The sequence below is a fragment of the Dermacentor andersoni genome, chromosome 8 (assembly GCF_023375885.2).
Source record: "Dermacentor andersoni chromosome 8, qqDerAnde1_hic_scaffold, whole genome shotgun sequence".
In the NCBI taxonomy this organism is placed as follows: Eukaryota; Metazoa; Arthropoda; class Arachnida; order Ixodida; family Ixodidae; genus Dermacentor; species Dermacentor andersoni.
The window spans coordinates 81,184,950-81,198,815 of NC_092821.1; the positions used below are offsets into that span (position 1 = coordinate 81,184,950).

Below are 13,866 nucleotides of genomic sequence, written 5' to 3' on the forward strand. Positions count from 1 at the left end.
TTTCTGCCCCCTTGACTTTGTATGCTCTGTAAGTCACTTTTGCAATTGGTAACTCAGTTAGTACGCGCATGTTTCCAAGTTTATACGGCCTATAAAAGTACTATCCTTACTTCGTATAACTGTCTACTAATTTGCTATCGCAATGGACGCTTCGCCTTTCGGCCGAAACTGCGACTTTTTCCTTACGAGCAACATCATCATACTTAGTGTTGCCACGAAATCTTTCTCTATGTCAAGACGTCCCGATAGTGTCAATAACGCCAGTCCAGGTAGTTTTAGGCAACCGTACTATGTTATTCAGATACCTTATGCGTTTTCCAGGTTTTCCCAGTCCAATTATTATTATTATTATTATTATTATTATTATTATTATTATTATTATTATTATTATTATTATGTTTTTCTTTATTCGTGTGGTTTAGTTCCTGCTGCTGCGAAAGTATGTCAGTACTTCTTCGATAGGCGTAGGGATTCGGAGGAATACGTGCGTGGCACCGTTATTCCAGCTTTATAGAATCAAACCACGCGCCGCTGTTTCAGTTCCACCAACGACCACCAGACGACGCCGGCGTTTTGATGACGTCAATTTTCCCGGCCGTGACGTAACACCCAGGTAGCAGATACGACGGAAAGGAAAGAAAAAGTGCGAGAAAAGGAGAGCAGCGGCGGAGTGCGTTGACGCGCAGGCAAAGGAGATCGAAACTAAATCAACGAAAGAAATAAGAAACGAGGCCGGCACTCAACAGGCGTTGGCCGTGACTTCCCGCTTTCTCCGGGGTCGCTCGGTCGGCCGCCCGCTCGCTGCCCGAAAAAAATTCTCGCGAACGCCGCTCGACTACAAGCGCGCGCGCTTCACCGCGCCGACGTCACACGTCACGTGTCGAAAGCGTCACGCTCGGAGCGCGAACCAATGGAGGCGCCTGCCGCTTCGCTCTCTCCCACCGCGGCAGGCAGCGGTACGGCCGCTGTCCAGGAGGAGGCGGTGGCGTCGTCGTCTGCATCATCGCTTCGGCGTCGTCTGCTTCTCCGATATAACCCGGGCCCGCGATCCCGGGCGTTTCATGGAGTACGCTCGCTCTTGGTACGGGTGGTGGTGTGACGACGAAGACCGGCAGCATGGGCAGCATCGTGTCGAGTCAGCAGCATCTGGACGTGGCCGACCCCAAGACGGGCCTGACGCCCCGCGAGAAAGGGCTCGTGCGTGACACCTGGGCACTGGTGCGCAAGGACGTCAAGGCTAACGCTATTGCCATCTTCCTCACGTAAGCTCCCCCCTCTTCTGCTCTGCGGTGCCTCGGCGCCGTGGACCTTCGTTCACGCGTGCCTCCAGGCGATCCTCCGATTCGGCCGTGCTCGTTTGCGAGCGAGCGCCACCGGGAATCTCGATTTCATTTTTTTTTTTTCTACCACTCACTTTTCTTTTTTTTTACTTCTTCCTGCAAAGAGCGTTCAATGCTGGCGGGGAGCTTCGAAACGGGGATGCCCTGTCGACGACGACGAAGAGCGGCTTTATTTTTGTCTTTGTTTCAGGTGTCGAGTTCTTTTGCAATATCGCCATCACCGTAGCCGGGGATGCCTTTGTCTTTGGCGTTTGTTGGCTCGTCGCGACGAACTGTTGCTTGGGTGCTCTTTCTTTCGATTCACCTTTCTTTTTTTATCTTCTGCCCTCACTTGTACGTGGAGCGAGTAAAGTCTCAGCGCACGTGTTTCGTTCCGTTCGCGACTCTCGAATGTCAAGATGTGCGCACGCGCGAGTTTGTTTAAAGCACGTGCTACGTAATACATTCGGTGCCGTCTTAAATCGCTAGCAGACGGCGCTTTTTTTTTTTATCGCGAGCAGACGACGCTAGTTTCCACTCGTCCTGCAAGTGTCCCCGCGATATATGGTGTGTACATTTGACACCTCGTTCTCGCTCTGTGATTGGAAATCCCGGGATAGGCGTCTAAGAAGATCGCTTTGCTGTTTTATCTGTCAGGATTCCAGACGGAGCTTTTATTTTGTCTTCACCGGTGCAATGACACCATTTTCTCTTTTTTGTAAATTTGCAACGCGCGCACGCACGTAGAAATGCTACGCGCGACGCCTTTTAATTATCCTGTCGTCGCTGAACGAGCCCAGCTGGAGAATTTCACTGCCCTATCAATTTACAAGACGCTTGCCAAACAAAATTTAGAGAGAGTGGTGTTAGCAGCTAGAACTGTACGATAGTCGAGCACTTTTAATGGGATGAATTTCCGGGGAAGCTGTAACTTCTCCGATAAAGCTAATTCTCCGATACGCTCTTTTTTATACTATGGGTGGGGATTTGAGGGTCTGCTCATCGCAACATACAATAAGTCCCTCTATTGGTTTCCGCACATATAGGGGTGACACTTCCTTTCTGAGTCGGTAACGGGACAGAAATTGGCTTTTCTTTCCTCGCCGATGCTTCCAGAATTCCATATTTTGTTACGGCTTATTTTGGCCATATGGTAATAATTGACAAAATAACCTCTTGCAGGAAGGTGTGTACATTTGTGTTCACGAAGCTAGTTATAAGGAGTTGCTCCAGGGCGGGTAGTACCGTCGGACTTGACATATTTACCTCAAATTGGCTTTGAAATACTTATGCATAAGGTGCGCATTAACTATCAATTTCTTTTTTTTTTACGTAAAGCTGAGTTATAGCTTCTCATAAAGTGCAGCGCCCGTTTGTAGAGCACATTTGATGAATTATCTTGAGTGCAGCCTTTACTAATCTCGTTAAACTCCTTCAAACCTGGTTGTTACTTTTAATCAGTTATTGTTGAAACCATGTAAACGGCTTAGTACAGAAGTGTGCCCGCATGGATTGCTTTCCGCACTTGTAAGACACAATTAACTTCAACGCTTCAGATCATCGTTTTTTTTTTTAAATAACACTAAAGAGCAAAAATTATTTTGAGTTGTATTAGTACATTGCCCTTCTGTTGAACAAAGAAAACCCCTGTTGTATAGCATCATCCGCTGCTATCAGATGTGACTATAACGCTCTTGCAAGTCACCGTGTTCGAATGTTACATAGAAGCGTAAGGAACACGGACATAAAACTGGCGAAAAAACAGCTAGTGCAAATGCAAAAAAGAAAAAAAAAAGAGAAAGAAAGGTATTTCTGGAATATCAAGAAAATTTAGCATACGTTATTGCAGTTGGTAGGTATATGGATGTCACGACTTTGTGCTTCAGCGCTCGAGGTCGACGGTTCGATCCCGGTCGGGGTTGGCCGCGTTTCGATAACGGCGAAATGCAAAAAAAGAAAAAGAAAAGGAAAGAACCGCTTGTGTATTTAGATTTAGGTGCACGTTAAGTTACCACCGGTGGTCAAAATTTGGCGTCTCCCGCTACGGCGTGCCTCGCAATCGGACCCAGGATTCCGGCACGTAAGATCCCAGAATTGAATTAATTTAATTCCAATTGAGGGCGACGTCCTGCGCTACTCGGCACGTCGTCGACTAGTATGCGTGAGACATTTGTGCTGACAGTGTTGGTCGCTCTTAGTGCTTTCAATATGCGTCCCGCGTTTCCATCATTCATAAGGGACCAGGTACATTTCCCCATCCTTGTGAGCCGATTTTGCAAGCGAGTCGGCTAATTGCTCGTCTGCTATTCAGCGGGTCCCGGGACCCGCTTTAATGCCACTTCGTTCTTTTTTTTTTTTTTGGTAGCCTAAGTTTATACTCCTTATTAACGCATACGTTACCAGGGCGTGTGGTTGGTTGTCGCGAATATTTTCGAGACACGCCAAAGCCGATAAGGAGCCTATACAAAGTAGTCGCTTTTTTTTTGTGTGTGTCTCGTACATTTTGATGAAACACGCGGCTTGGAGGATGGCCACTAATTCGGCTATTGTTGGCTGCGACGTGCGTCGATCCCAGCCGGAAAGCGGGCTCAACCTGTAAGCACGGTGTAGCGTAAGCTGCCGTCGCACTTCCTTTGTTTGCAGAACCGTACGTCCCTGCAGACGAGAACACATCGGTCCCGATACTTGTCGAATAGCTGATGCAACGCTAATGGTTTCGCTTGCTAGCGCGGAAGCATCACGTTTGCTTTCAAAGGCCTTCGAGTGGCGTTTCTATTTTCAGTGCCTGTATAGAAGGCCTACAGTGGGTATAGCGTGAGGTCTGGGTGCCAAAAAAAGAAAAGAAGAAAGAAAAGCGGATGGTGGAAGTCGTGATTTATGCTTTCGAAACTTGGCGCGTGTGTGTGCACCCGGACGGTTCTCCATCGGAGAAAGAAACGGGTGCTCGGAATGCCGAGCAGCAAGTCCGAAGGAAACTGCCGCGGCATGTTTCCAGGCTGCGAATTACGCCAGAGTGCGTCTCCGGCGCTTGTGCGATAGTGAGCTACAGTGTATTAAAGCGGAAAGTTGGGCGAGTCGGTGTGCATTCATAATGGTATAACAGCGCGAACAAGACAACGACGATGGAGTGGAATGACACAGGACGAGCGCTGTCCTGTGTCCTAAGCTATGTGACAAGCTATACAGTGACTGGACGTGGCTTGCGGGAGGCGCGCTCGTAAACATGCCGAGCCTGTAACAGCTGTAACCGGCGAAGGGACGTCGCAGGCTCTAGCTCGTTCGAAGCAGGTGCGGGGTAAGCGCTTCTCTGCCGGACAAGTGCTGGTGAGCGTGCGGTTTCTCGATCCGCTCCACTTCGTACTATAAATAGCTGCTATTCTGCGGAGAACATTTGTTGCAATTAACTTGGTTCTCCTGCAGTGCCGTCAAATAGCGAGTCCGTCGAAGTTGGCGGTTTAAAATCACGCGGAGAAAGTGTCCGAAGCAGCTCGCACTCCGACGACCCTCTGTCGTATGACCGAAATATCCCGCATTTTATTTCTTTTTTCCCTCCTGGAGAGGAGACCGCCAATTTCGCATGAGATATGTTCATGCCCCGCTCCTTTAAAGTAATCTCCTATTGCGTTTGAAGCTTCCTGTCAGCCGCTACTCGACGACCTCTAGAGACTTGTGCGACGTCCAGATGCAAATCTCATCAACATGCATAGATATCTTTGGCGAAAGTCCCGCTTCTTACCGTGCTATTACTGCATTGAACAGAAGGGCGACTTACTACACTTCCTTCGTTTGTTTTTAAAGAATCGCAAGCGGTTGCCAATTCCTTCAGCATTGCGTCGTTTCTTAACGGTTCATCGTATCTAAATATATGGCCCTTCGTCCAGACGGCATTGCGAAATCGAACTACCGGCCGATTTCTCGAGCGCGTTTCACGACGCTATAGGAACAGCGAAACGTAGCCGCGGCGCGCCAGTCACGTTGTTCGAGTACGCGTCGTGCGGGTTCCCCCATCAAAAGTGCCGGCCGCTCTTTGTGCGGGCCCGTTGTTTTGTGCGGGCCCGTCAGTCACGAATTACGATGGGCTGTCAATAAAGCTGTCAAAGATACGCGTACGCATGACATTCCAAGGTTGCTGCACACCCGACATAAAGTCGATGAGCTATAGGATGATTGGTGGTGCATTTGCTAGTGAGTATTAGTGATTACAAAGTAATTCAGTGTTGATTTAATTTACAGTCAGTAACGTCGCGTCTTTTTTTCCCTTTTCTGTTTTTTTTATTCATCAAAAGAATTGAACGAGAGGCTCCAAGAGGATGCACAAGTTATTCATTGCCTGCAGGCATTACGAGGAATACGAGGAAGGAAATGTTATTCCTCCGCCATGGGCGACGTAACGCGGCGCGTGGACATCTCGTCAAACATGACAGGGCTCTTAGTAAAAAAAAAAAAAAAAGTGATCGCGTGTATAGCAGTGCTCTGCGCGCAGAAGTGAAACTGCGTCGCACTGGGTAAGCGGATCTTTCAATTTACCGCCAGCTCGTGTGTCCGTGGTATTTTTTTTTTCTCGCCGCTAAACTCGACAGAATTGAAAAAATATATATATATGTGACCCACACAAGCGTGTGTGCGTCTTTACTCCAGGGGATGTTTAACTCCATTTCGTGCTTGGCGCAGCATAGCTTTAGCCGCTTTTGCGCCATTAAACCACGTTCAACTAACTCCATTTCCGAGAACGCCCCCCTCTCCCAACACGCACGCGCGCAGCCCCTCTCCCCTTCCCTCTAATAGATCCTAATCGGAGCAAACGTGCTTCAGAGGAAAGTGATGGTAGTGTTTATTCTACAAGGTCCACTGAACGATGGAGCGTTCCCATTTGGAGAACTACTTATGTTTTGCCACCGCTTAACAACAACAACAACAAAAGAAACCCGCAATTTCTTAAAGATCATGTAAAATTAGAAATAGACTTCACACGCCTTATAGCTTCAGTAAGTTCGTGGCGTTGCTCTGAGATTAAATGTTTGACTATTATAAAATACCAATCTACTGTCAATATACTTCGCCCCGAATGCACGTCTCCTATCATTCTGTATAAATAACCACATTACTGTCCGGTATACTATATTACTCATACACAGTTCACTGTACGCCCCATCTGTCTTTCGCTTTAGTTTCTTCCTATGGCATTTTCGTGTCAAGCACTGCTCTGCGGTTGCCATGTTGCTTACCACTGCCAATAAGCGGAACCAAGGTAACCTGAAGCCGTCGAGTAGCGGCTTTTCTGCTCGGTAACCACTTACGATATCTTGGGACAATTTATTTATCTTTATCTCAAAATACCTTACATGGCCAGAACGGCATTGCGTAAAGGGTTATATACAGAAATAGAGTGATTATAAGAAGACAAAAGCAGATCCGAACGCCACCAATTAAAAAAAAAAAGAAAACAAGCGAGGTATATTATTGGTGAGCAACACGATCGAGCGAATGTACTGATCCGCTATGCTAAGCTGCACCAGCTGCGTGCGATGCAGTGACAAAGGCAACTAGTGGATGCAAGAACCCCAAGAAGGACACGCCCATTGTCCGGCGCTAATCAAATCGTGCGCTACTCCACAGTTTAACGCAAGCATCACGCAAGAGAGAGAGAGAGAGAAAATGATAAATGAAAGGTAGGGAGGTTAACCAGGACTGAGCCCGGTTGGCTATCACGCAAGAGAAAGCAAGAAAAGGCAGGGAGATTGACCAAGTAGCAGCTGGTTTGCCAGTCTACATTGGAAAAGGGGATAAGGGGGAAGAAAAAAAGAAAGGGGGAGAGGAATTGAAAGAAAACGGAAGGATTAGCGGTGCACAGTTGACAATGGATGAACTCCTGTATATCTGGGGACGCCGTGCCGGTTGCCGTTCATGACTGGCTGATACGTCACCCCAGTTTTCCCGCGCTCCCTACTATTGGTGGGATCACGTGGTGCTCTTCGCCTTGACAGCGCGAAAAGGCAGGCCTTCGCCCGTTATCAACAATGAGCAGTCAACCACAAAAGTTTACGGACCACGGGATCCCGGGAAACGTTCAATTTTCGAGCGGCCTGTGTGTAACAGTAGTCAGTAAAACCGAACATCAGAATGTTGTTCACATATACTGGTAGAGCCTGAAAATGCGAATGCAAAACTGCGTTCTGAGGTTGCGCAGGTATTCAGCTTTTTCTCAGATTTCGTATTCCGTAAAAATTTTGCGGTTAGCTGCTCCAACTGGCTCAGTTTTAAACTATTTCGCTGGTCGCTGCGTTCGCACCGAAAAGCCCACCGTATCTTTCCTTATCTCTGCACGCGCGTTCGTGCGGAATACGCGGTTGCGAGCGAAACGTACTTGTCGCGTTTTTTTCGAAAATTTCCGGCACTGTCGGGGGCCCGCGAGGAGGACCGCCAAACATCGTCGCAGAGGTCCGTGCTCCTGCGTTGTGTCACACGCCCGAGAGAGAAGGCGAGCGTGCCACTCTCGCCCTCTGCCGACGGTGCCGAAGCCATTACCATTACTCGGTGACGGGACGTCGGCAGCACGCCCTCCTGTTCGTCGTACGTGTGCGCTTGCATAGATGCCGTGGCTCGGGGATAAAGAAGCGAAAGGACGACACACGCAGCACTACGCAAGAAAGAAGGAAAAAGAAGAAAGTTGCAATACGAAGAGCACCCTTCAACGCTGCTGTGGCCACCTCTGTTGTGTGCCAGCGTATCCCGCATTTGTGCGGATTTAACGGGCCGCCGAAGATGCCGACAGCGGGTAGAGCTCTGTTGGGACGAGGAGAATGTGTGCTCCCATTTGGAAAATAAAAATAAAAAGTAACCCTCGACGAGAGATCACGAAGCATCTTCGGACCGTGAAGTCGGTGCTATCTACGGCTTTATTTCTGCAAATTTCTAGCTTCGCGCGTTTAAGTTACTATTTCTTTCCTCTTGATACGACGCGTGTAGATAAATGGAGGCTGTCAATTGTGTACTAACATCGAGATCGATAGACTGGCTCATTCACTGAGTTTGACCTACCGAACCAACATTAGGAAAATGAAAGCGCCATATAGTAAAGGGCTCTGGAATAACTTGTAACACCTGGGGTCCTAAATATGCGAATATTTAAAATATATTGGGGCTCACACTCCCGTGGATATCTTTTCTGGCCGTCTACAGAAAATGTACAGGCGTATTTCCTTTTTTTTAATTTAAAGTCTGTGCTGTATGGACAACCCGTAGACTTGCATACTTCCACTTTTTGTCGGCTGTCTAATTCTGAATACAAACAGTTCTGCAGTCTATCTATCACAATAAGCGAAATAAGATGTATTTGGTAACGATTTTTGCCCGTGGACACCATATATAGACCGTGCATAGAGAAAAAAACAAAGAAACGACGCGCCGGTGGGATTCGAACTCACAACCTCCGCTTTACGCGTGCGTGGCGCTACCAATTCAGCTACGGCGAAGACAAATCAGTACGTCCAGCTTTCTCGGGCATTTATGTGTCTCTGCTAGATCTAGCCCTGGGAATGTTGGTGCGCGTCTCGAATCTGGCAGCCTTGATGTCATTAGGTAACATACGCGTTTATTGGCCACGTGTCTGCATCTAAGTTCACGTAGTGCGTGACGTCATCAGGTGAAAAAAAAAGTAAGGTAAAAGAAAGTTTTCCGCACCTGGGTGCTTGGTCGTGGCCGTCATGCCCATGAGTGACGCTGGATAACAATCCCAGGGCTAGATCTAGTACACATACACAGGGTGTCCCAGCTAATTCCAGCCAGAGTTTAAAAAAATGCAAATGCCACGTAGCTGCACAGAACTAAGGTAATGTTGTTGTACACGAAATGTGTGCACAATATATGTAAACAGATCTGTAAGAAATCTACATATATGCCTCACGTTAACAGGAAGAAAGAGCCTTTTTCAGGCTCTTTCGGCCATTATAATTCTTTCAGCGTTTTCAGAATAATAAGTAAAAAAAAAAACGGAACTGAAATTGATTACTTGTATTCTCACTTTTTGTTTCTCGTGCGCTGCCTCTCTGCCAATAAATGGGGGAGGGCGGGCCGGTCCGTCAAGCTCTTATTTATGGCAGCTTTTCCTGTTGGGCCTCTCGCATCATGCTGAGAGCTACTTGATGCGAATGAACTTTAAATTGTTGTAACAAAAAAAAAATATTTCTCTAGTTTGTTCAGTGACCGTGCAAGCGACCCTACGCAGTAGATCGCACCCTGTAAAGGACCGTGACCTCACGGACCGTATTCACTGACGCTCTCTGTAATGCCTCAGCCTTGACTGAAAATAAATTAAACGAAATGAAAACTTGGACAAGCCGAATGCCTTAGCCTTGGAACTTGTTCTCTTTTTTTTTCTGTACCGGTATGTCAGTCACTCACAAACGAAACTGTCGTTTTCGAAAAATATGTAACCCGAGAAGCGAAGGTCGCACTGCACTACGAAAAGCACCTATGCACAAAAGGAAGTTAAAAAAAAAATAATAATCTCGAGCGGAGCACTTGTGTACCGCGAGTGTTGTCCTGTCGACGCACTGTGACGGTAGCATGTATCGCATACACGCTGCCCCACCACTGCTGCTGATCGATTTCCTCTTTGTCTCGTCGCCTATTGTCTCGCGCCGACGCTTCATTCGCGTCGTAGCGCATGTTGACTGTGGAGAGCTGTCGACGAGCTGCGAGTGCAGGGTAGAAGAGGGTGCATATATACCGCGTGTTTCTACGAAGACCTTAAGTGATAGCTAAAGTAGCCGTTTGGAAATAAGATGATGGTTCCTTCGGATACATGCCGTCAGTGGTGGCTACCACGGGTGATACGTGGTAATCAGTTTCTGATTAACAAAAACATTGTTAACTTCAAACCTTTAGTTTCAGCGGGCTCACCGTAACTGGGAAAATTGAAGCGAGTTCTCCGTACAAGCCGTTTCAACGTCTGGATCCGAAAAAAATAATGCACGAAACTGTGGCACAACGAGTTTTTGTCTATCGGAGCGATATCAGAAACCGAAACTCGGTGGCTGGAGCGAGCGCAAAGCCGCGGCCCTCGAGGCGACGTTCTGCTTACGTCACCCAGCAGCTGGCAGCCGGCGCTCTTCATTTGGCTCCGGGCTCCTCACTGTCGTCACGACGACCCCGTGCGACCGGCGGGTTGGTCGCGCGCGAAATCGCACCACGTGTCGCGCGCTTTACCCGCTTCTTTTGCATTGCTACCGCAACACACGTGAATAAGCTAGCCGAGCAACAAGTAGCAATACCGTGTATACATAGTTCTACTCGTTCTTCCCATGCACCCCTCCCTTCGTTTCTAAGCATGTGTAGGCCAGCGCGCTACGAACGTTTATTAAATTCCGTTTCAAACACGAAAGCCGACACAGCGACTATCGAAGCGCTCTCCGGAGAGGAGTGGGGGGCACCCAGTGCGCGAGCGAATGTGGCAGTCGCCGGTCCGGCGCGTCGGGTGTCTGAGCGCGAAGGCCCCTGCCGCCGTCGATCGGTGCTGGCGGGCGCAGCCTTCGCGGCCGCTCGACGGCGCGCGCTCCGCAACAGTTGGTCGCCATCGACGGGCCGCATTGAGCGGTGGCGCGCTCTCACGCACACACGCACGGACCCTTGCGAACGCTTTTTGTATACACGAGGAATTCGGCGATGCGTGCTTGCAGCCATTAGAGAGCGAGACGTGTGTCCGTCGTCCCAAACTTGGGACCGTTTGGTGTGACACGTATCCGATTTCGTAAGAACCCCGGCCACGAAGATGCTCGAGGCAAAGACTCCGCGCGCGCGCTCTGTGCGTCCTTTCTGTGACTTGCGCTTCGTCTTATATAGCGCTGGTAGTGCGAAATCCGGAGCTTTGTCCGTCGTGCACGCATGGACAGCAGTGCTCTGCGGACGACGTTTAACTTCCGTCACTCGGGTTCACCCAGAAAGCGCTGTTGTCGCTAGCTTCATATATACACGGCTGGTTTCACGGATGGCCCGCAGCGAAGTTGGTGTGGCCGTAAATTTTCGCGGAGAACTTTACTAACGCTGTCTGACGTTGCACTTGCCGTCGTAAAGGGGCCCCAATTTAATCGAGTAACTAGGTCGTGAAGTCAGCGACAGCCGCGGAGCGTTAGATTGGATAACCATATACGATGGGACGCGATTTAACGCTCAAGTCCGAAATTTGATACGTGTATTCACATTGTCTATACGGGTTTGCCACGGCGGCCGCATTCCCATATAGGCGTGAAGGAATGCGCAGAAACGTGCACGGTAGAGCAGCATTGGTCAGCGGGTCCCGATCCAAAACGCACGTTGCCATGGAGACTTAATTTTCACACCGCCAGTGGCGGCGAGAAACGTTCTGTTTTCCCTTCCCCAAGGTGATGAGGATGGGGAGCAAGGCTGACGACGCGATAACGCCGACGACGGCACGTCGTAAAGGGCGGACTGACCCGGCAGACTCGGCTTGGCAGCTTTCAACTGCGGTCGCGGTAAAACTTGCGCAGTGTTTAATATACAACGGCTCGGTAAATGCTCCGAGATTTACCGAAGTCTCTTCTTTGTCCAAAGGGCCCAGCGAAAAAGAAAAGCCAAAACAAAATCCGCGATTTCGCGTGTCAAAAGTGCAATCTGATTCCGAGGAACACAGCATAGAGTTGGACTGTGGATCAATTTCGACCACGCGCGGGTTCTTTACATATCGTCCACCAAATGCACGTCACGCGGACGGTTCCTGCATTTCGTCCACGTCGAAACAGCGTCCGCTTCCCGAGTCGAACGCGCGACCTTGAGCTCAGCAGCGCAGCACCATAGCCGCTGAGCTATCGCGGTAACGCGCTTAGTGACCTAGTTTATCTAATCTTACCGTTACTATAGAGAGAGAAGGAGATTCTTGATGATGGGAAGGAAAGGTTGGGGTAAAGTGCAGCGCAGTAACTGTCTCTCATCAGAGGACGCATCACTCGGAACCGAGCAAAGTGTGCGAGAGTGTTACAAACCTTCCGTTAGCAACAGCTTCTTTTTATTTCTTAAAAGTGAGCGCTAAAGTATGCTGGTACATAAACTATAGGCCAGCTGACATTAGATAGCTTAGCAGAGCGTTGCTTACGCTACGCGTAAGCACAGGTTGCTGCACAGATTGCATTGACTTCGCTTATCTAACGAGCGCGTCTCCCAGAGGCGGCAGTCACGTGCTCTCAACTGGTCTGCAAAACGACAAAGAAAGCAACTAGACGCACCCTGACGCTCCGCAAAATCAGGTTCCTATGGCGGAACGCGGGCAGCGTTCTACGTTCCGATGCCGCTATGAGAGTTGTGCGCAGGCGCATCAGTGCTTCCGATAGCGTTCTGCTGAGCAGCTGTGCAAAATTTGTTATGATACGCCGGTCTGAGCGGAGCGCACCGTAAACGCTCCGCTAAAGCTCTCTACTGTATTGTTGCTCGCGTTTCCGAATCGCGAGTGCAAAAAAAAAAAAGAAAAAGAAAATTATGGGGTTTTACGTGCCAAAGCCACTTTCTGATTATGAGGCACGCCGTAGCGGAGGATTCCGGAAATTTTGACCACCTGGGGTTCTTTAACGTGTACCTAAATCTATAGGTACACGGGTGTTTTCGCCCCCATCGAAATGCGGCCGCCGTGGCCGGGATTCGATCCCGCGACCTCGTGTTCAGCAGCCCAACAGCATAGCCACTGAGCAACCACGGAGGGTCGCGAGTGCAAACAGCAGAACGGCGTGTAGCACCTACGGCGACGGAAGCAACCTCGAAAAAATCGCGAAGCCCGCATGGGCAGCGCGCGACGGACAATATCCGAGCGGCAGCGTAGCCCGTCTTCTCTTGTCCGCTTATAAGCGGCCCTCCCGACGCACGCTCCGTACTGCGGGGCGTCGCACGGTTTGCCGCGTATAACCGGAGGCGTGATAAATCGTGCCTCCCTCGGGAACGCGACGGCGTCTGTCTCTCTCTCTCTCTCGCGAGCCTCGGTGCATCATCTCTCAAATCCCGCCGTGTTTATGTACTTCTTCCTTCTCGGTACAACCGCGCTCTTCGTCGTTCCGGAGATTCCGGGGAGGCGTCTGTTTTATTTTAGAACGTCAGCTGCTTAACGAGCTCGTCCACGTGCATTGCTTCTGTCCGCAGTCCGTTCCGCCTTGGCTGGGCGCCGGGGGTGGGAGAGAGAGAGAGAGAGAGAGAAGTGATAATGGAAAGGCAGCAGGGACGTTTACCAGCCCAGTTGGTTACCCTGGGGGGGGGGGGGGGAGTATTCTGTAAGAGTCCAACTAGTGGACTGTCCATTTCTGCCGCTGCTGGTTGGATGTGGCTCTACGAGCGAGGAGGAGACGAGCAGCCCTAGCCAATCAGCAGCAGTCGAAATGGACAGTCCACTAGGTGGACTCTTGCAGAATAGCCCCCCCCCCCTTTTCATGCACTGAGGAAGAGAGAAAGCGGAGAGGAAAGTTGAGAAGGTAACAAATATATGCGTGCTCACACGTGCTAAAAAGCCGCATATCGTTCGATGCGAAGGCACGCAATTTTTCACCACTTTTAC

The 13,866-nt window shown here is 49.5% G+C and overlaps 1 protein-coding gene across 1 annotated transcript in view; it reads left to right on the top strand.

Annotated features, from left to right (window-relative positions):
* Positions 1-882: 882 nt before the first annotated feature.
* The window catches only part of LOC126538740 (globin-like), a 132,190-nt gene continuing 119,206 nt past the window's right edge, over positions 883-13,866 (top strand). The window contains exon 1 of the mRNA XM_050185475.2: positions 883-1,262. Within this exon, the coding sequence (XP_050041432.1) occupies positions 1,117-1,262 (146 nt within the window). The 5' untranslated portion in view covers positions 883-1,116. The remainder of the gene's footprint in view (positions 1,263-13,866) is intronic.